The 22057-nt window shown below is 50.2% G+C and overlaps 1 protein-coding gene across 5 annotated transcripts in view; it reads left to right on the top strand.

Annotated features, from left to right (window-relative positions):
* The window catches only part of TFAP4 (transcription factor AP-4), a 45220-nt gene extending 42972 nt beyond the window's left edge, over positions 1 to 2248 (top strand). For all 5 annotated transcript variants that reach the window (XM_086941390.1, XM_086941391.1, XM_086941392.1 and 2 more), the window contains one exon: positions 1254 to 2248. In XM_086941390.1, coding sequence (XP_086797516.1) covers positions 1254 to 1448 — 195 coding nt within the window. In that variant the 3' untranslated portion in view covers positions 1449 to 2248. The remainder of the gene's footprint in view (positions 1 to 1253) is intronic.
* The last annotated feature ends 19809 nt before the right edge of the window (positions 2249 to 22057 follow it).

Genomic DNA, 22057 nt, shown 5'->3' with positions numbered 1-22057 from the left:
AGGATGATTATTGGGCGCATTTGGCATGGAAGGTGGCGGGGGCGCTAGAAATCTGGCCACATGGGTTTTTATTGGATTGTGTAATCTACGTCTTTTGTATTGTATTACAGCATTATGCAGTGCTTATTTACCCGTATGTGGACCACTGAGGCGCATGCCTACACTGTGTAGGGTATGTGGTTGGAAGCTTGTTGTCTTTGTTTTGATCCTTTGTGGGAAGTGTTTCCATGTCATCTGTGATGCCCACCGAGGTGCACTTATGGTGTCCTTGGATGCAGTATGTAGATGTAAAGAAGCAGCCTGAATGTACAGATATTTGGGACCCGCAGACGAGTTCTCTGAATTGTCCCGTTGTGTGACAGATCTCTACAGTTATGTCATGCATGTTTATTTGGAGATATGTTTTTTGTGGGTGTACATTAGTGTTGCTCAACAACCCTCTTAGCAGATATCTCTTACATGAAAGTTAGTGGTATAAATTACAATATGCAGCGGTGAGCAGCAAATGGTGGTCTTATTTTTATTGTGGGCCTTAAATGTTATATATGAAATTACATAGCTGTATTTAGTCCTTCTGAACTTACCTGTATATCAAAAGTCTTTTGTAAGCTGATTACTACTTTGAAGGGTGATACAGTCTTTCTGGGCTCTTTTGCTGGGATGTGGGGTGGTTGTTATCTAGGAAATACCCATGTTTTCAAATATCTTCAGAAGTGCATATCCTCCTGAGTGCTTCTAGTGCTGGCTAGTCGTGAGTTTCTATAGCCTGGCGGCTTGTACTGAGAAAGTAATGCCTCCTACAGATTTCTTATGGTAAAGCGGTATGAAAAGTGATTCAAACCTGGAGTATACTGTTTTGTTTGTATTGCATGAATTCGACTTGTAGGCTCTGGGACAATACAGAGTGCTTTGAGCATTGTCCTTTTAGCTATAGGTAGCCAGTGGAGCGATTACAGGACTGGAGTCATGCGTTTGATTGGGTGAAGGACAAGAGGCCTTGCACTGGCATTTTGAATGTTGCATGTGATGAATGCGGGTGCTCCAAGGTATAGGCTGTTGGCTTGGTCAAGCTTGTGGATTACAAGTGAGAGGATGGTTTGCAGTTTGTTGGTATGGGAAGCTCCCACAGTTTATACCGATCATGGGAAAAGAAGTCTTGCTTTCTGAGGCCTTTATTATCCATTCTGTACACTTGAAAGTGGTTTAAAATCTTGTTCAGCGGAAGTGATAATGTTCTCATTGTCTTATCTCAGGCGATCCAGCACATAGAAGGAACACAGGAGAGCCAGCAGCTGGAAGAGGAGCAACGCCGGGCAGTCATCGTTAACCCTAGCTGGCCATGTTCGGAGAATGTTGCGGACACCGACACCGCCTCCGACACGGAGTGTGACGACAGCGATGCAGAACATAGCAAGGATGATGCGTTCGGGGATGGCGAGCTCCCCTGACAGCAGGATGACGCACTGCGTGGGAGAAGGTGGAGCTAGGGATGGGTGGAAACTCTCCTGCTCTCCACCCCTCACACATCTCATATGCCGAACATTTGAAAACAAAATCCGTAAGATTTTGGGTCTCTTTTATGACCTGACCAATACTGTAAGTCAAGGGAGAAAGTGCACCAACCGGCGTTGCCTGCTGTGAGTGAAAACGCACAATAAGGGGAGGGACTTGCTGGAACTTCAGATGGTGACGAGCTGCATTTTTAAGGCTGCTTTCGTACAGTGTCCTACATGATGCTAACACTAGTGCGGTGGCAGGAAAGCAAAGCTCTGAAAGTGGCATTTCCAAATAAAATAGGAACTATAAATTCCCCCAACATGTTATCCACCCTCCTCACCCCTACCTTTACCCCACCGTTGTCCTCTTAAGCACTTAAACCGTTCTTTGTGGGGTATTATGTAGGTCTGGAAAATGGCGTTTGGTGTCCTGTGGTCCTAACCTCCATCCGTTCCCGTTAACAACCCCCATCCTGCCCCCCTGCCCACTTATCCATCATCTGTTCCACTCCCTCTGTTTGGTCCCTGGTCTGAAGTGTGCGCAGTGCCTGCCTTCGGCAAGCTCCCATTCACATCCACAAATTGTCTCTTGTTCTGTTTAATTTCTGTTTTTTTACGATTTTTCAAAGTCTGGTCTGTATTAAGGAGCTGTTATATTTTGTAAAGAAAGTGACAAACAAAAAAAAAATACCAGTGAGGCCATGGTGCCTTTGTAAAGAAACAAAATAAAGTTTGTACTTTGTTTTTTAGAACTTCGCTGATGTGGTATGAATTAATTTAGTGCAAGTTGCCTTTTTGGAGTGGCAGCCAGTTGCGAGATTTTAAAGTTGTTGGAAGCTATGTGGTTTACCAGTCGAGCAATGTTCTGACCTTGAAGGAACAATTAAAGTGCACTGTCAAAGCCACTGCCAACTTGCTGCTATAAGAAGACGCTGCGATAAGAGAGCCCTGCCAAACCATCATACTCCACCATTGGTTGGGAGATATTATGCCTGGTGTCCTTGATGGTCAGTTGTGATAACAGCTGCCGATGAAAAGACCATGGTCTGAGCCAATGGGAAAAGTAAGTATCTGTTAAGCTTAGAGCAGCTGTCGGCAATGAGGTTGCAAGGGTCCTCTTGATCTTCTCAAGATTACCTACATTTACCTTCTGTTGCTGTTGGTGTGCAGTAGTCCCACTCATATGGTTCTCTTGGAGTCACTGGCTTAGCCAACCTGAAGCCCTTGTCTGCAGTCACCAAGATGGCTCCATGAGTTGAAGACTTGGTGACGTCTACAGTGGCCTCCCAAGTATGCTTTGAATCCCATCAAGGCCAGCTATCACTGGATGACAGTAATGCTAGTTTATTGTGCATGGAGACAGCCACATTTTGAACAAACAAGTTATCACTTTGTCTTATTGTACTCTAGAGGCATCTTCTGTATGGATGCTCATTTGAGGAGCTCAGACAGGGAAAGGGCATTGCAGAATCCGCCTAAGTTGTTTCCGGTAGAGTAGAAGAAACCTCGTAGGTGACCTAGAACAGCAAGCCATAACCTTTTTTAGGTCTCGCCTCTCAATGCGCATTGAGCAGAGCGAGACTACAGGCACTTAAACAGACTTTACCCAACTGGCGATTTGGTGCTGTGCCAGTGCGCTTTTAGGTCAATGCGCAAGCGCATTGATCTAAAATGCGCGTACACAGCATCAAATGCCAGCCATATGTTCCCCAGCAGCTCTTCCCGCTCCGCCCCACAAGCTTCCCCCAGCGTGCGCTCTGCCTCATCCGCATTTTTTTTACAACTCCTCACACACCTTTGAAGTGAAGCTTAGCTTCACTTCAAAGGCCCCTGTTGCTTCACGTCTCTCCCTCATCGCCGCTCTCCCCGCTCCGCCCCTAAGCTGCAGAAACCTTCTTTCTGTCTCTCTCTCTCTCTCTCTCTCTCTCTCTCTCTCTCTCTCTCTCTCTCTCTCTCTCTCTCTCTACCCTTCATTCTCTTTCTACCCTTCATTCTCTTTCTACCCTTCATTCTCTTTCTACCCTTCATTCTCTTTCTACCCTTCATTCTCTTTCTACCCTTCATTCTCTTTCTACCCTTCATTCTCTTTCTACCCTTCATTCTCCGTCTCTCCTCTGCCTCTGCACGGCTTCAATGTGTTTATACATATACATAAAATGTGTGCGTGCTTCTATTGGCGTGTAATATTAGCACATTAAACTAAGCGCTGTTAGGTTTGCCAATGTTTGTGGGCGGCGGAAGCCCTTTAAGAGCCGTTAGTCATCCAGGTGGCAACAGGACAAACTAATTTTTCATTAACCAAACACAGAGATATCAAACCACTGTGGCTCCCGTCTGTGCGATTCGCACAAGTGAACGGAAAGTGCGTCCGTTATTTACTCATCATAAAGGAGCTTTACAAAGCGCTGCGTGTGTACTTCTGTTTACTTAAGAGCACTTGACTCAGTGGTGTTAACAGAGCACTGTGGTAAGGGGGTGAAGGTCCCGTCGAATGGGTGAGTAAAGCGCCTAAAATGCTTCAATTCCGACTTCTGAAATACTTAAAAATAGCTATCTACAAATGCTGGTAACTTAAAGTTTCATTATATAGCGTTGTCTATATTTTGACTGCTGGTTGACGTGTTTTTTGTACATATAGTGCAACTTGCGACTGTCGTGACTGGTTCAGAGCTCACTGACACTTCTAAGCATACATACCTTCAAAATCTAGAGAGATTCTTAAAATGCAGACACCGTGAAGAACAATATTTGTGTGTTTAAAACAATTTTTTTTAGAGTTTATCTATGATGTGGCGTAATGAACACATCTGTTGAACCATGTTCGACTCACCGCGTCTGCTTTATTATACTGTTAATTTCTACAAAACCGTTACTCTCCCTGTGAAGCGTGACAGTTAGTCCGCTGCCCTGTAGCTGTTGAATGTGCCCACATTTTTTGGGTTAACTGCTTATAATTCGCGTTTCCGCACCCGCTTACTTATATTTCCTACATGTTTATGCACTATCTTGTCAGCTCTTCCCGCTCCGCCCCACAAACTTCCCCCCAGCGTGCGCTCTGCCTCAGCCGCATTTTTTTACAACTCCTCACACCTCCCACACCTTTAAAGTGAAGCTTAGCTTCTCCAGTATTAGGGTTGTCTTTCATAGATTCACATGCTTGAATATTCCCTGTCGTCGAAGTGGGAGTCCCACAGTACATAAATTAGCAGTAATATATATATGTATGTATAAGTAAAATCATTATAATTATAAAAAATACATATACATAAATAAAATACAGTAAAATATCCACAAAGCTCAAAAGTACCATAGAACAGACTAGGCCCATAGAAAGCCTAAGGGAGAAACTCAACTTGGCAACATATCAGTGTCATTATGTTTTGGTCCAAATTCCGGCCAGTCAGGCCGCAGCTCCCTCTAGAACCTTCTCCTCAGAAGCCCAAGACTTAAGATTTTCTACCGCACGTTGTGTGAAGGGAGCCTCCCTGAGCTCTGCTCAGTTTTCTTCAACTCTAGCTGTTATTACTTCAAAAATGTATTCAAATAAATCTTTGTTAAAAAGCCTGCCCTTTCTGTGGTAAACTGCGCCTTTTCCATGAGGATCCTCACAGTAAATGCATTTACTGTCTCTACCCAGACCACGAGGTTAAGAACTGTAAGTACTGTCTCACTTTTCCTCCCAAGACTCTGAGGGATAGAGAGGCCCGTTTCCTTCTGTGGCTACAGAAGTTGAAGACTTCAGAGTCTGTGGTTTCTGATGTGGACATTTTTTCTTCAGGTATTTCCAGATCCTCTCAGAAGCGTGGGTCTGAAACTGAGGTTCCATCTCCTTTTCTTAAGAAGAGTAGACTGTTGGAATCCTCCAAGATTGTTTCCCCATAGGATTTGCTATAGGGCACGTCTATGGGACCTGGTTCTCTGACGTCTGCGCCCAAAGCCTTGCCTCCCTCTCAGAAATCTAGCATTGGCTCGTCGGCGGGCTCGTCGACGCGCCCGTCGACGTCTTCAGCGACGATGAAGTCTGTAACCTCTACGTCGACGACGACATGTTCCATGTCATCCACTGCTGCGTCGACGACGATCACCTTGTCGACGACAGCCCAGGAGACGAGACCCATTACTTCGATTGTTAAGATCTCGTCGACAAGTGTCAAGTCGGTACCGTCGGCGAAGAAATCATCGTCGACGCTTCTATCGTCGACTCGAACACCGTTGACGGTTCCGTCGTCGACGTGAATACCGACGACGAAGACCAAGTCATCTAAAAGAAGCTCGTCGACGGGCCCATCATCGTCGACGACGCCTCCGTCGACGGCCATCACATCAGCGATAACGACTCCGTCGACAGCTATCTCGTCGAGGGTTACTTCGTCATCGACGACCAAAGCTCCAATATCGTCGACTGCTTTGTCGACTGCTCCGTCGACGGGTAAGAAATCTTCGGCGACGTCGAAAAAATCTTCAATTTCAGCGCCTCAGGTTGGTCGTACAACTACTGCTGTTGCATCAACGGGCTTGTTGGCATCTCATCCTCCTCCGGCCACAGCTACCACTTTTACAGTGGTTACTGCTTCTACCTTGAAGACGGTGCCTCTCATTCCAATACAAATTGTTTCAATCAGGTAGAGAAGAATCCGACCATGAATCTGAGGTGGAACAACTGTTTGGACAGGCATCTAGTCCATCTAATTTGCACATTAAGTGCCAGGAGTACAGTGATGAGGGTGACGAAGAGTAATACGTCGAAGGTGGGAATGATTTATTTCCTGTTGACGAAGCGGTAACAGTAACTTCAGAACCAGTTACACAAATACCTTTATCTTTAGTCAAAAATTTGCAGCACATGCTTGATCACTATAACCGCAGGTTCCCTCCATCCACACCTGCCTCCCCAGCATCACAACCTCCTACCCAGCCTCCACCTCAACCTCCACAAGCACCTGCTCTGGTTCCACCCGCGTCACCGGGAGGAACTCGTCCTGACACTGACAATGAGGATCCTGCTCCTCACGACACTGATGACGACTATGACGTCGATATGAATGAGTGGGACAATTACAGGGCTCAAACACCTTCCACTCCGCCCACCTCACCTCTTGCATCGCCTCCAGTAGACATTGCCAACTTTCATAATTTAATAGTCCGTGCTGCGAAACTCTTTCATATCACTGTCGAGAAACAGCAACATGAAAGTGAATGCTTCCTGTATGATTTTAAGGACGTTTCACAAAGACAATCTCACACAATTCCAATTATTGACTTTATTTGGACGGAGAGCCTTAAACTAATGGAACATCCAAATTCAGTACCTGCAGTCTTACCCAGATTGGACAAAAAAATATAAGGCTCCAGCGTCCGCTCCAGCCTGTTTGGTGTCACAACCAAAAGCAGAGTTGGTTATTACTCACGCAGCACAGAAAAGATCTCGTAATCCGGCTACACCACTCACGTCTCCTCCTGATCAGGAAGGCCGCTAGTTGGACTCTATAGGAAAAAAGTTTACTACAATGGTGGCCACTACTGTCAGAGCGGCAAATACCTTGGCTATTCTGGGCCGTTACGACCGCCAGATGTGGTCCGAGATTGCCGCACTGATCCCTCAAATACCTGAGGCCATCCGTGCAGAAGCGCATGCCATTATCCAGGAGGGAGAGGTAATCTCGTCTGAAGTTATCGAATGCGTGCTCGACATTTCATCCACAGGCTTTCGCCAATTAGCTGGGGCTGCAGTCTTGAGGCGTCAAGGCTGGCTGAAATCTGCAACCTTTCGCCCAGAAGTACAAGCAAAGGTCCTTGACTTGCCGTACGATGGAGAGTCTTTATTTGGCAAGCATATAGACAATGCTCTTGAGGCGATCAAAGAGGACACTGACACCGCAAAGTCCTTAGCTACTCTCCAATATAAAAAGCGTCCCTTTCGGGGGGCACGAGGTAGAGGCGGTGGCTTCTCTACTTTTCGTGGATCAGGCCAGTATCGCTCATACAATAACTACAGAGATAACTGGCAGAGAGGTTCTTGCCAAAACCAAAATCGTCAGTCATCCTCCAGACCATACCAACAGAAAACAACTTAGAGGTGGCGCAAACAACAAAAAACATTGACCGTCTCAGTTCCTTTCGTATGCCGACTGAATCTTGGAGGTCGCATCTCAAAGTACTTTTGCAAATGGTCCGAAATCACCTCCGACCAATGGGTCCTGGACGTTATCTCCAAAGGCAATACCCTGGAGTTCACAAAATTCCCTCCCACTCGTCCACCTTCGGGCCACCCTCTCCCCACCTCAAAGAGCTTTTGGCCAAGGTAAAATTAATGATCCAAAAAGGAGCCATTGAAGTAGTGCCGCTAGGTCAACGCGGCAAGGGATTCTATTCACGGTTTTTCTTAGTCAAGAAAAAGTCAGGAGAATGGCGTCCAATTTTGGATTTACGAGCCCTAAACAAATTCATCATTTCCAAAACCTTTCAGATGTTAACTCTGCTTCAAATCCTGAATTACCTCAATTCAGGGGAATTCTTCTCAACGATCGACCTACAGGACGCATATTTCCATGTGCCAATTCACTCCAGACACAGGAAGTATCTGCGCTTCACAGTCTGACACCTGCACTTCCAATTCAAGGGCCTACCATTCGGCCCCCGTTCAGCACCGAGGGTCTTTACCAAGATCATGGCCCCGGTAGCTGCCTTTCTACACCTAAGAGGCATACAATTTTATCCATACCTGGATGATTGTCTCATAAAGGCTCCGAATCTTCAACTGGCAATCCAGCATACAGTCTTGCCTCTCCCTGTTTCAAGACTTGGGCCTTTCCATCAATTGCCAGAAGTCACACTTTCGCCCATCTCAACAGCGAGATTTTCTAGGAGCCTCACTAGATTCTCATCTGGCAATGGTTGTCGTCTCCCAGGAACGACAAGACCGTATGCTCCAGATGGTACGATCCCTCCAGTGAAAACTGTCAGTTTCAGTCTGGATGTTGAAATCCTTCCTCGGCATGGCTTCTTCTGCCATACAGTTGATTCCCCACTGCAGACTACATATGAGGGTCATCCAAGAGGAGTTAGACAAGCAGTGGAAGCAGATTTCAGGATCGTTCAACGACGGGATCCTTCTCACGCCCGCATCCAAAAGGCTCTGGAGTGGTGGGCTCACCCTCCAAACATTTCAAAAGGTCAACCTTTTCAAGAACTACTCCAACTCTAACGCTTCCGACCGATGCATCCCTGGAGGGCTGGGGAGCACATCTCAAAGGCCTGTCAGTACAAGGAAAATGGACTGCGGTCCAACGCACTTGGCATATAAATCGCCTAGAGCTTCTGGCGATCTTCCTGGCCCTGAAGTCTTTTCAACGGATCGTTCAAGGTCAATCTCTGCTGGTGAGAACAGACAACACCACCAGCATGCATTACCTGAACAAGCAGGGCGGCACCAGGTCCCTTTTGCTTTCCCAACAAGCACAGGAGATATGGAATTGGGCAATTCATCACCAGATTCATCTCACTGCCATACATGTGCTGGGTGTTTCCAATGTTCTGGCGGACACACTCAGCAGGTCTTTCTCGGACAACCACGAGTGGGAACTCCATCACCCAACTCTGGAGTTCATTTTCCGCCAGTGGGGCCATCCGCAGATAGATCTTTTTGCGACTATCACCAACAAGAAATGCCAACGCTTTGCAAGTCTTCATCCCCACAGAAAGTCAAGCGGAAATGCATTTTCGATCAGCTGGTTGAACGCATTCAGCTACGCTTTTCCTCCGCTTCCTCTGATTCCACGCTTGTTGCACAGGATGAGGCTTCAACCCTGTCCAGTCATCTTGATCGCACCGAAGTGGCCGAGGCGCCCATGGTTCCCGGACCTTCTCTTGTTCTCCCAGAGCGAGCCAATTCCACTTCATCTGTTGCCTCACCTCCTCACGATGCAGCAGGGGCAGATTTGCCATCTGGATCCAGCATACCTCCAACTCCATGCCTGGAACCTGAGCACCATGAATTTGCGCGTCTGACCATCGACGCAGACTGTAGAAAGGTGTTAGCGCACGCCTGTGCTCCTTCCACCATTAAAACCTATCAGTTGAAGTGGAATCGTTTCTGTGTCTGGTGCCACACCAAGGCCTTGGATCCGATGACCGCTAAACCAGAACAGATTCTGCCTTTCTTCTTATCCCTTGCAAAGTCAGGACTTTCCCACTCCACTCTGAAGGTATTTCTAGAGGCTCTCTCCCGCTTCCGTCATGATGGGTCTACCTCACTGTATTCGTCTAGAATTATTCAACAGTTTTTCAAAGGTCTCTTCCGAATGTTTCCACCCATTTGACGTCCTTCGCCTACTTGGCGCTTAAACCTGGTTTTGTCTCAGCTCCTCCTATCTCCTTTTGAACCCATCCATTCAGCAAGCTTAAAATTCCTCACGTGGAAAGTTGCCCTATTGCTCGCCTTGATGTCATCTAGGCGTGTCAGTGACATTCAGGCATTCACAATTCAGCCACCTTTTCTCCAGTTCTCAAAAGAGGCTGTTACACTATGTACTAATCCTAAATTTATTCCGAAAGTTCCCAGTGATTTTCATCTCCATGAACCGGTCATTTTAAAGACTTTCTTTCCGGATCCACAAACTCCTGCGGAACGTTCATTACATTCCCTGGATCTAAAACGTTGTCTCAAGTTTTATATTCAGCGCACTGCATCCTTCAGGAAATCTGATCAACTGTTTGTGGCCTATGGCCCGGTCTCTAAAGAACAACCTGTTACCAAACAAACTATTACTAGGTGGATTTCTTCCACTATTACCTTTTGTCATCAGCGGGCTGGCAAGCCTCTTCCAGCTCCAGTACGTGCTCATTCAACTAGAGCTGTGTCAGCTTCTACTGCCCTCTTTGCGGTGGTACCTCTGCGACACATCTGCAGAGCTGCTACGTGGTCGAGCAGCCATACTTTTACGAAGCACTACTGTCTGCAGTCAACTGACGCCGCAGATGCAGCAGTGGGACAAGCGGTGCTGCTGAATCTTTTCCATTAAAGGTGAGCCTCTGTTGCTACCCGCCTCCAGTCATAAAGATTTTCTCTTTAAGATGTTATATTTATTATATGCTTGAATTGTCAGTTACCTTTATGACTTATTTGGTGATTACTACTTTCTACTCTTATTCAAGCATATGAATCTATGAAAGACACCCCTAATACTGGAGAAGAACATAAGTTACTTACCTGTAAACTGTGGTTCTCCAGTATTGGTGTCTTTCATAGATTCACATGCGACACTCCCATCCTCCCCTCAGAGGCTCTTTTCTCCTCAGGCACTTTTTGGTTACTCTGTGCTACGAAAATCTGAGGTCTTGGGCTTCTGAGGAGAAGGTTCTAGAGGGAGCTACGGCCTGATTGGCCGGAATTTGGACCAAAACATAATGACACTGATATGATGCCAAGTTGAGTTTCTCCCTTAGGCTTTCTATGGGCCTAGTCTGTTCTATGGTACTTTTGAGCTTTGTGGATATTTTACTGTATTTTATTTATGTATATGTATTTTTTATAATGATTTTACTTATACATACATATATTACTGCTATTTTATGTACCGTGGGACTCCCACATCGACGGGGCATATTCAAGCATGTGAATCTATGAAAGACACCAATACTGGAGAACCACAGTTTACAGGTAAGTAACTTATGTTCTTCACTTCAAAGGCCCCTGCTGCTTCACGTCCCTCCCTCTTCGCCGCTCTCCCCGCTCCGCCCCCTAAGCTGCAGAAACCTAGATGCTTGTGGTACCCTTGATATCCTCCCTCTGCACTCCATTCTCGTTCTTTCACTTCACCTACATTCTCTTTCACTCTCTCCTCAAATCTCTCTCCCTCCAGTCTTTTAAACCCTTCTTTCTGTCTGTCGCTCTCTCTCTCTCTCTCTCTCTCTCCTCCATTCTCTCTCGCTGTCTCTTCCCTCCCTTCTCTTTCTACCCTTCATTCTCCGTCTCTGCCTCTGCACGGCTTCAACGTGTTTATACATATACATAAAATGTGTGCGTGCTTCTATTGGCGTGTATTATAAGCACATTAAACTAAGCGCTGTTGGCTTTGCCAATGCTTGTGGGCGGCGGAAGCCCTTTAAGAGCCGTTAGCCATCCAGGTGGCAACAGGACAAACTAATTTTTCATTAACCAAACACAGAGATATCAAACCACTGTGGCTCCCGTCTGTGCGATTCGCACAAGTGAACGGAAAGTGCGTCCGTTATTTACTCATCATAAAGGAGCTTTACAAAGCGCTGCGTGTGCACTTCTGGTAACTTAAGAGCACTTGACTCAGTGGTGTTAACAGAGCACTGTGGTAAGGGGGGTGATGGTCCCGTCGAATGGGTGAGTAAAGCGCCTAAAATGCTTCAATTCCGACTTCTGAAATACTTAAAAATAGCTATCTACAAATGCTGGTAACTTAAAGTTTCATTATATAGCGTTGTCTATATTTTGACTGCTGGTTGACGTGTTTTTTGTACATATAGTGCAACTTGCGACTGTCGTGACTGGTGCAGAGCTCACTGAGACACTTCTAAGCATACATATCTTCAAAATCTAGAGAGATTCTTAAAATGCAGACACCGTGAAGAACAATATTTTTTCAAAACTGTTTTTATTGAAGTCGCTGAAATAAAAATCCACAGTGCTCCGAACCCCGGAGGGGCTGTGACAACAATCATGTTTCATATTGTGCGATGCATTTAATTATCATACCCTTTACTCAACTACCCAGCCCCCCCCCCCCTCCTGCAACACTCCGTCTCTTCAACACTGTTTAAGGTAAGCATACAATTGTCGGTATAAATAACTGTGCCTCAACATGCCCACTACAACTGCCCATCCTCGCCCCTTGGCGGCGGTGGAGGCTCCAGCCACAATCCCCTTTAGTCTGCCCATCTTTTCCATATTTTATAGTGTTTTGTGGGACAGCCTCTGGCCTCGAACACCGGCCGCTCTAGTCCCATGCAAAAGTCCAGTCCTTTCTTCCACCCGGCCACTTTGGGAGCCCCGGGGTCCTTCCAGGCCTGTGCCACATCTCGTTTGGCCAGTGTTAGTCCCAGCAGCAACAAGTGCCGCTTGTAAACGTTACCGCCCACCCCTTAAGGCACATGGAGCAGGCCCAATTTCGCCGTGCGAGGGAGCTCCCACCCCAGTACCTCCGACACAGTCCCACACACCCATCCAAAATCTCGCCAGGCCACTACATTCCCACACTGTATGCAAAAGGGTGCCTAATTCATGACCACGTCGCAAGCACGCCGGGGACTCAATCAGCCCTCCCTTCCACAATCTCTCTCTGGTATAATAAGCACGGTGCAGGTATTTGAATTGTATTAGGCGTAAACTGACTGCTATTGCTGCTCCCCTGGGGGACTCGAGCCTCCCGCCAGTCTTCCTCTTCCAACTCTCCCACATCCCGCACCCAGCGACCTCTCAAGGGCTGTAGATCTGAGGAACAGTGTGTCACTAATGTTTGGTATATTTTGGATATTTTTCGGTCTTCTAAATCTCCCATATAAACCTTTGCCTCTATCGGGCTGAATTCGGGTAGCGTATTCAAGTACACAAGCGCGGGTGCCAGAGCGTGCCTAAACTGTAGGTAGCAAAAGAACTGGGTGCGGGACAATTCGAACTCTGCACTAAGGTCTTGAAAGGTTTTAAGTGTGGTGCCCCTTAGGACCTGTCCCAAAGTTGAGATTCCTATAAAATCCCAGCCCTTAAATCCCGGGAGGGACATCAGGGCCGGGAGTTGCCCGTTATGCCAGAGCGGGGTCTCCCCCGTCAGCATTTCCCACCATCCCATACGGCGCAGTGATTGTCGCCATACCTGGAATACAACTTGCGTCGCCCTGGGCAGTCTCTTTCGCAGCTGCGGTGAGTATAATACCGTGTGAAGGGAGTTGGGTTTCATCAGGTATCGTTCTAGGGCATATGCCGGGTCGTCCGCGCCACAGTACCACCAGTCATTTAGGACTACCAGGTGTGAGGCTTGGTAATATGACAGAAGATCCAAGGTCGCTAGTCCCCCACAGTATGTGGACAGAAAGCAGGTCCGCAGAGCTACCCTCGCTGCACCCCCGGCCCACAAAAATCGACTGAGTGCCGAGTTGACCAGTCGGAACCATTGCGGCAGAATTGGGAATGGGTGGTTTTGTAGTCGATACAGTAATCGGGGAAGGGCAACCATCTTAAAAATGGCGGATCTACCATATATATTGAGGGGAATGCGGGACCAGCACTTAATTTCCTGCTGCACTTTGTCCCATACGGGAACTACGTTGCGCTCCCAGGCGATTGTCGGCGTGGTCGTCAGGAACACTCCCAAATATTTATGGCCCCCGACCGCTCTCTGTAGTGTCGAGGCCCGCGGCCCGACCTCAAAGTGGTCTCCCAAAGTCCAGAGGGTGGATTTCTGCGGTTTCAGGCAAAGTCCGGAGACTTCGCCGAAAATTTTCATGATGTCTAGGACCCGCGGCCCGGACCGCTTCACATCCGTAAGAAAGAATCGGACATCATCCGCATACAGTGCGATTCTGTCCGACGGTCCCGCCTGCCACTCAAAGCCCTTCAGCTGTGCATCTATCCGGACCCATGCCGCCAGTGGCTCCATAGCTAGAGCGAACGAGTAAGGCGAGAGGGGGCACCCCTGCCGAGTGCCACGTCCTGTCTGGAAGGCCGCCAATACCTCCCCCGCCACCCTCACCGAGGCCGTCAGACCGGTATAAAGAAGTCGGATATAGGACATAAAATGGGGCCCTAGATTGAGGCGCGGAAGGAGGGCAAACAAGTAGGTCCAACTCAAGGAATCAAAGGCCCTGTCAATATCGGCTAGTAATAGTGCGGCTCGATCTCCGGTTTTACTCATCGCCTCTACCGCCACGTGGGCTCGTCGAATATTATGCCGCGTCGCCCGGCGGGGCATAAACCCAGCTTGATCCGGATGGACCAAATCTGATATATATGGGAGAAGGCGATTCGCAAGCGCCTTAGCAAGTATTTTGGCCTCGATGTTAAGAAGAGAAATTGGCCGATAGGACTCGTGGCGGTCCGGAGGTCGACCGGGTTTACAAAACACTACTATTTCTGCATGTCTCCAGTCCGCCGGCAGAAGGCCCTCCTCTCTTGCTGCCTCCAGGGCAGCTTTGTAGTGCGGCCCTAGTTGGAGGTGGTAGCGCTTGAAAAATTCACGGGGGAAACCGTTGGGCCCAGGGGTCTTACCAGTATTGAGTTCCCCCAATGCTGTGCCCAATTCTTCGGCCGATAAGGGGGCCTCAAGGCGCTCACGCACATCATCTGGAAGCGCGTGGGGCGGGAGATCAGTTATCAACTTGTCAACGTCAAGTGCCGAGAGGGAGTCCCGCGGGGCGCACTGTACTGCAAAGTAGCCAGCGAAACTGTTCGTCAGTTCCCTTGGAGCTGAAATGAAGGCCCCTGTATCGTCTCTGAGGCCCGGCAGGTCCTGTGTCTGTAACACTTTTTGGCAGAGTTTATGAAGCATGGTGCTGGACTTGTCGCCCCATTGATAAATCCTACTTCTGGTCGCTAGCCAGATCTGACGGGCTTCGTCCAACTGGAGGGAGGCGTACTTCTGCTGCGCCAGCAAAAGCTGCCCCACATCCTCCAGGCGACTCGCCACCCCACATTGAGTCTCCAGCTGTTCCACCTCCGCCGCGGCTCGCACCAGCTCTTCCCGTCGCCTGCGCCGCCGCGAACCATGCTATATCTACCCCGCGCAGCGTGGGTTTCAGAGCCTCCCAAACAGTCCGTGTGTCAGAGACCGTACCCAGATTTACATCCCAGTACTGGGCGATAGCCACCTCCATATGTTGCTGATACGCTTCCTGCTGCAAGTGCCAGGTGGAGAGGCGCCACCTAAATGGGCGTCTCTCTCTATCCAGGGCAACCTCCACAACAACGGGGGAGTGATCCGAAAGTCCCCGAGGCAGGATAGCCGCCGAGACCACTCTGGTAATGACCGCGGCTCAAACAAAAATGTAGTCTAGTCTCAAACGAACGGTGGACCGCTGAGACGTACATGAACTCCCGCTCATGTGTGTGCAAATATCGCCATGAGTCCACCCAGTTCAGGCCACTCACCATTCAATTTAGTGGGGGTATCTACAATGGGGTCACCCCTGAGCCTGAGGCGATCAATCCGACACTGCATGACATCATTCCAGTCTCCCCCTATTACCGCTAGGCTCTCTGGGATCTCGGCCCATACTGTGAAGAGTTTTTCAATCAGGGCCCATTGCAATGGAGGCGGAGCATACACGCTCCCAAGAACCACTGACTCTGAGCCCACCGTCCCCTGCACAAAGACATAACGGCCCTGGGGGTCTATCCAATGTTTAGTGTGCGTGTAAGCCAGTCTACGGTGTATCAGTAAGGCCACCCCCCGATATCTGCTCCCGAAGCCCGCGTGGTAGACCTGGTCGTAGCCATATCTCTGTAAGCTCGGGGCTTTGTTACCCATTAGGTGTGTTTCTTGTAGCATCAGGACATCTACATTCTCCCTCTTCCCCTGTCTCAACACCGCCCCTCTTTTGATCTTGTCGAACATACCCCTCGCATTCCAGCTCATCACTCTCACCAGGGCGCCAATTTGCGCCCGCCCAGGGTTTTCAGCCCCCATCTAAGCGCAGGTGGATTCGTACAGCAGGTAGTAGGCACAACAGGCGTGGAAACCACAACAGCATCATTCGAGACAATCGTGTGCAGGACAACCCCCCCTCCCCTCCTCCCTCAGGCCCCAACCACCCCTCCTCGTGATCCCCCCCCCTCAAGCCAACTGCAATCAACTTCCCACGACTCCCCACCCCCACCCCATACCTCAATGAACAATGAAGTATCTGTCGCGGTGTAGCGTGACTCCTGCCTCCAACATGAGACAGACCGCCCACCCCACCAATGGACCCCCATAGCTACCCTAAACCCACTAACAAAATAGACCTAACAGAGGGGTCGAGTCCGCCCTCCCTATGCTGTCCCCCCACCCGAGCCCCAAAACCACAAAGTTACTTGTACAAATGAAGTTCTTTGCTGCAGTCCGCCAAGGCTGTCCACATCTGGGAGGAGCGAATCATCTTCCCTTAAATCCTGATGGAGCAATCACCTTTCGCTGCGATACCTAAGTCGCCAGATCTTGAGAATCTGGGGCCCCAGTAGCTCCTGCCGCCCCATTCTCCGTAGAGGAGTTCTTCTTAGAACAGGACCTCCAATTGCTTCTGCTGCGCGACCGCCGTGGAGTCCGAGGGGGGCCCAGTCGTGGAGGAGTCCAAATCCCGACCCGGGGGTGTGTGCACTCTAATACAGACTGTCTCGTCCGTCCAGGCGAAGACTTCCTCTGGGGTGTTAAAGAATAAGGTCTTGGATGGGAACACCACCCGCAGACGGGCCGGGTAGAGCAGAGCATATTGAATTTTCAGACCCCGCAGTCTCGCCTTGGCCTCAGTGAAGGATTGGCGCTGCTTCTGCACCAACTTAGTGTAGTCCGGAGAAATCAGGATTTCATGATTGTCATACAGCAGAGGTTCCTTCATACGGGCCTGTCGCAGGATCGTGTCGTGGTTGTGATAGTTGAGTAGTTTGGCTATCACAGGTCTAGGGCGTTCCCCAACCGGCGGCTTCTGGGTCTGCGCCCGTTCGACTATAAAGCAGCGCGACAGGGACTCCGGAGGAATCCAACCTTCCAACCAAGTGGTCAGGAAGGCCTCCATGTCACCCTTCTCACAATCCTCCGGAAATCCCACAAACCGTAGGTTGTTCCTTCGGGCACGCCCTTCTGCATCTTCTGCCCTCAGGGCAAGGCCCCTCTGGATGCCCCCCATATTGGCCACCTTCTTAAGAGTCGCGACGTCATCCTCCACTCCAGTAATCCTTGTTTGGACTTCCATTATGCGAGCCACTGCGTTGCGTAGGTCCTGGCGCAGTAATGTAACATCTGCTCCGACTGCCCCAATTTTTGCGTCCAACATGTCCCGGGACTGTGTTATCGCCGCCAGGAGGGCAGCATTATCAGGGACAGATGCAGGAGGTCCCATCGGCCGCGCCGGCACCCCCCGGCTGTAGGAGAGTAGGGTCTGCAATCCTATGATCACCCAGATTTTTTGCTTTTGTTTCACTGGTTTACGACTTTCTCTGGCTGTGGGCCTGCCAATCAGACCCACAGCCTAGCTGTTCTCTCACTAAATTGACATGTGTACCTTAGGTGCATTACCCAATTGGAACTGGGCCACCTTGTCAGACCCTGTCACTCAGGGCATCGGTGTACCCAGGGCCTACCAGGGGCTGAAGCATGTATTATGCCACCCCTAAATGGCGATCTAAATCTGACACAACTGGCTGCACGACAGCTGGGGCAAGGTGGTGTACTCTCCCTTTGCTTTAGATATAGTATACCTATATCTAACCCCGAAAATGGACACACGGATCCCTATCAGTCACTCCTATGGCAGGCCTTGACAATCCTGAAGGCAGAGTGCGTGGAATCGTGTGAACTGGTGCTCTGGCATGAGCTGAGCCCGGCTGCAGCTTGCGGAACCAAGTCCCAATAGCTGTTCCATGATATCGCGTACCATATACTCTTAAGTGCATTATAATCCTCGCGGTTAAATGCTAACTTTGGTATTGCGTTATCAAAACATGTCGAGTAAGGTGTCATACGAATTGGGATACTGACCCCTCACCAATGCTGGCGACGGGGTTAGTGTTCCACCCTTCTAGAGGGACACGACATGTACGTAACTGTGAACCCCGGTTAAAGTTAACTGAAGCCTCAGCTCCACAAAATGGATGCTGCCACCACAGACACGAGTCTGACCTTCTGCTGCTGGGAGTCCCTCCAGCGAGGAGAGCTTGGACAAAGAGTTTCCTGTCCGGGGCGGTGCTCGCACCATCCCAGACAGGGTTTTGTGTATCCTGGGTAGGCAGGGCTTTACAGGAAGGTGACTGCAGAGTGGCACCCCGGTGCTCACTACGCATCTGCCGGCTAGAACCAGTTCCAGGGGCACACCAGCCCCTGGCCTGGGGAAAGTCCGGCATGGGAGAGGGGTGTAACCCCCCTTCCTGGTAACACCCCTAGGGCAGGACCTAGTCGCGTACCCACCCCTTTCTTTAGGATAAAGGCAGGAGCGGGGACCCTTCCAAATTAGATCATCTTTGAATCAAGAAACTACTTTCTACGAAAGGAACTCTTGACTCTTCTCAAGATTTCTCCCTTGTGGCTAAGGAGTAGTCACCCTACATCCGCAGGCACCATCTAAGAACTCTGCGGTTTGCTGCACGTCCTTCCTCAGGAATCCGACTGCCTAGCTCGACGAGAACCGGCTTCCCTGGCACCTCTGACCTCTACCCACATCGTCAGCTCAGCTGAGATCCGTGGGTGCGACGAGACCTCGAGGGACCGGCCATCATCAGAACTGCACGACTTCTGACCAGCACGACCGCCGAGGGACCCTCTGGTGAGTGCTTTGGGGTCCGAGAAGCCCCGACCCTGAGCAGCTCCAGCACCGAAGTCCAGCCTCCCAGCATCTCCACAATCTGCGTGGGGCCCTTCTGCTTTTTGCTGCTCATCACGTTGTCTGGCTACTAGCCCGCTGGCTTGTGGCCTTCTCGACGATGCCCAACGACAACAACGCTGCTGGTCTGGTTGCTCCAGACTGGCCTTTGCTCCCCTCTGAAAGAGGAGCACCCCGGACCCACCTGGTCCACCCAAGATGCCATTTTAGGTCCACCACGTGGCCCTGAATTTGCCAAGGCTTGTTGCCCCAATCCTGGGCCCTGCGACGCCGACCGCATCAACCATCGTGGGACAGCTCGCACCTCCATCCTGGTCACCGACAACGCCTCCTGGTCCGTGAGACTGCAGAGCCCAGCGTCGCCCACTCACCTAGTCGAGGTGACTACCATGCGGTGCCCTCCTGGTGCCCTCTCACTACTGGCTAGTAGTTACGAACTTGGTCCCCTCTGCTTTCAGGTGTCATCCATCTCCGATCCAGGCTTGGATCTCTACGAACTATCTTCACTGGTCGCCTGCCAGCAACTCCTTCCTTCAGGCTCCTGGTTCGTCAGCGAGGATTCTGCAGCCGCAGCCCCTGGGCTAGGTAACTTCGGCATTTCGGTGCCCCAGCATAGCCTCATTATCTAAAGGGTCCAGAGTCACTGTCTCTTCCGACTTGCCTTATCGAGTTCGCCCGAGAACACTAACTTTCCGTGCCCTTGGGCATTTGTGTAGATTGTGCACTTGAAGTATTTTCCTAAGAGTTTTGTTGTGTGCTTAGTACCCTGTCCTCATAAAGAGTACAGGGCTGTTGTGACTTAAAATAAATACACTGTTTATTTTCATAACACTTGTGTGGTGTCCTTTCACTTGGTGTTCAAGGGGTATATGTGATGGTATAACAGCTGGCTTAACACGCCCTCTAGAGTTTAGCCCGAAGACTGCTCGTATCCACGCTACTAGGATAGCTGGTCTAAGGTTGACTTACAACCAATCACCAGAAGGGTCATTTGGACTGATGCATAGTGATCACTAGAATAGTGAGCACTGCATATCAGGCCAACTTCTCACACCGGCGGCCCCGTAAATTTGTCAATTGTGCCCTGCTTTAAGGTGTGTCCGCTGTTGCCGCCCCTCGTCATAGCTGCCAATATATGTGGAAATCGGGTCCAGGGCGCTATCAGTACAACAAACACGGTGCAGGTGGCCCCCCTCCTGGTCAAAACGCGCCTCCGCCTAGGGCGCTGCACCCCTGCGCTCCAGCTGTACCTCCACGGGGCCGCTCCTCACTCCGACGACCAGCAGATGGGCCACTGCCAGGGCCAGAGCCACGTGAATTACTCCGCTGGGCTCTCTCCAAGGGGCTCACCACCACCGACCCACAAGCCGCCACCACCGGGCCAGGCCACAGGATACAGCCCCCCACGGGACCAATTCACTGCAATTATCGTATGGCCGGTCGTCGCTACCTGCTGCCACCTCTACTCGCCGCTCAGGTGTAGTAGAGGGTGGGGGGAGGGGGAATTCGTATCACCAGGGGAGGAGGGGGGGCTCTCCGCCGCCTCACAGAGCGGCCGCTACCGCCAGTCTACCGCGACCTCGCAGCAGCCCGCCCTGCCGCCGATCCCGCTCTCCAAACAGCCGGTGTTGCGGATCGGGGGCCCCCAGCAGCTGACCCGCCGGCCTCCTCACCAGTCAACCCGCCGGCCTCCTCACCAGTCACGCCCAGGGCACCTTCACCGCAGCGGCCTCCGGAGTCCCGATAGTCAGGGACCGGCCACTGCTTCCGCGTCTCGCCGGCTACGCCTCACTTCCGGTCCGCCTCTGCAAGGCGAGAGCCCCGGCTCCTCTCGTGGCAGCAGGCCGCACGGCTCCAGGGCCCGAGTCTCTGCTCGGCAGTCCGCCCCTGCCCCCAAACATTCGCCACGGCTCCGCAGTGAGGTCCGGTAGGCAGATTCGTCGGTTTGGGCTCCTCGGGATGAGGGAAGCGAGTGATATATGCAGGATATCGGATCAGCGGGACGGAGCTCACTTAAGCTGCGTCCGCCATGATCGCCGCCTTGGCCACGCCTGTGAAGAACAATATTTGATGTGTGTTTAAAACAATTTTTTTTAGTTTTTATCTATGATGTGGCGTAATGAACACATCTGTTGAACCATGTTCGACTCACGGCGTCTGCTTATTATACTGCAAATTTCTACAAAACCGTTATTCTCCCTGTGAAGCGTGACAGTTAGTCAGCTTCCCTGTAGCTGTTGAATGTGCCCACATTTTTTGGGTTAACTGCTTATAATTCGCGTTTCCGCACCCGCTTACTTATATTTCCTACATGTTAATGCACTATCTTGTTATGTCCCTCCTATGCGTATGTTTGCCTTTTAATGCGTGTATATTTTAATTGCAGGCTGTTTGCTAAAGAAGACACAGCGTGTAAAAAAGCTATTTTATTGCAACTGGCTTAGGGACTTGTTGTAATTGACGCTTTTGCAGGCTCCTCTGCTGCTGCCATTTCCCCCTCCCTTCTCGCCCAGTCCTTTGCGCGCAGACACCATCTGCCTTAAACAGCCTGCAGGCTCCTCTGCTGCTGGCATTTCCCCCTCCCTTCTCGCACAGTCCTTCACCTCCTTTATCCCCTTTCGGCCGCTTAGATGTTCTCAGTTAGCCACAAGCTCTTAGCCTCCTCTCTGCTTTTAACTCCATATTTCTTGCTCTAGGTCCATTCCGTTCTCCCCATCGTTTCCTTCCTCACTGACTTTATCTGCATCTTTCTCCCTATCCTTCCATCCTTCAACTTTCTCAAGCTTTCTTCCTCTGGATTTCTGCTCCTCCATCTCATGTGTGCTTTCTTCATGGGCTTCTATCTCCTCCAGTGTTGATTTCCCACTCCATACCTCTGCCGCCTTCTGCTTGCAGCCAGACTGTCCGTTTCCACTCTGACACTGTCTGATTGCTAAATATTGCATCTGCTGGTGTCATACCACCAGCCTGGCTGGGGCGTCTGCTGTGGAATATGACCGAGCCAACATTCCTCTACCAGGCTTGGAACT

The sequence above is a fragment of the Lissotriton vulgaris genome, chromosome 10, assembly GCF_964263255.1.
Source record: "Lissotriton vulgaris chromosome 10, aLisVul1.2, whole genome shotgun sequence".
In the NCBI taxonomy this organism is placed as follows: domain Eukaryota; kingdom Metazoa; phylum Chordata; class Amphibia; order Caudata; family Salamandridae; genus Lissotriton; species Lissotriton vulgaris.
Note: the sequence above shows the minus strand (reverse complement) of the source record. Positions and strands in the feature narration are given on the sequence as shown.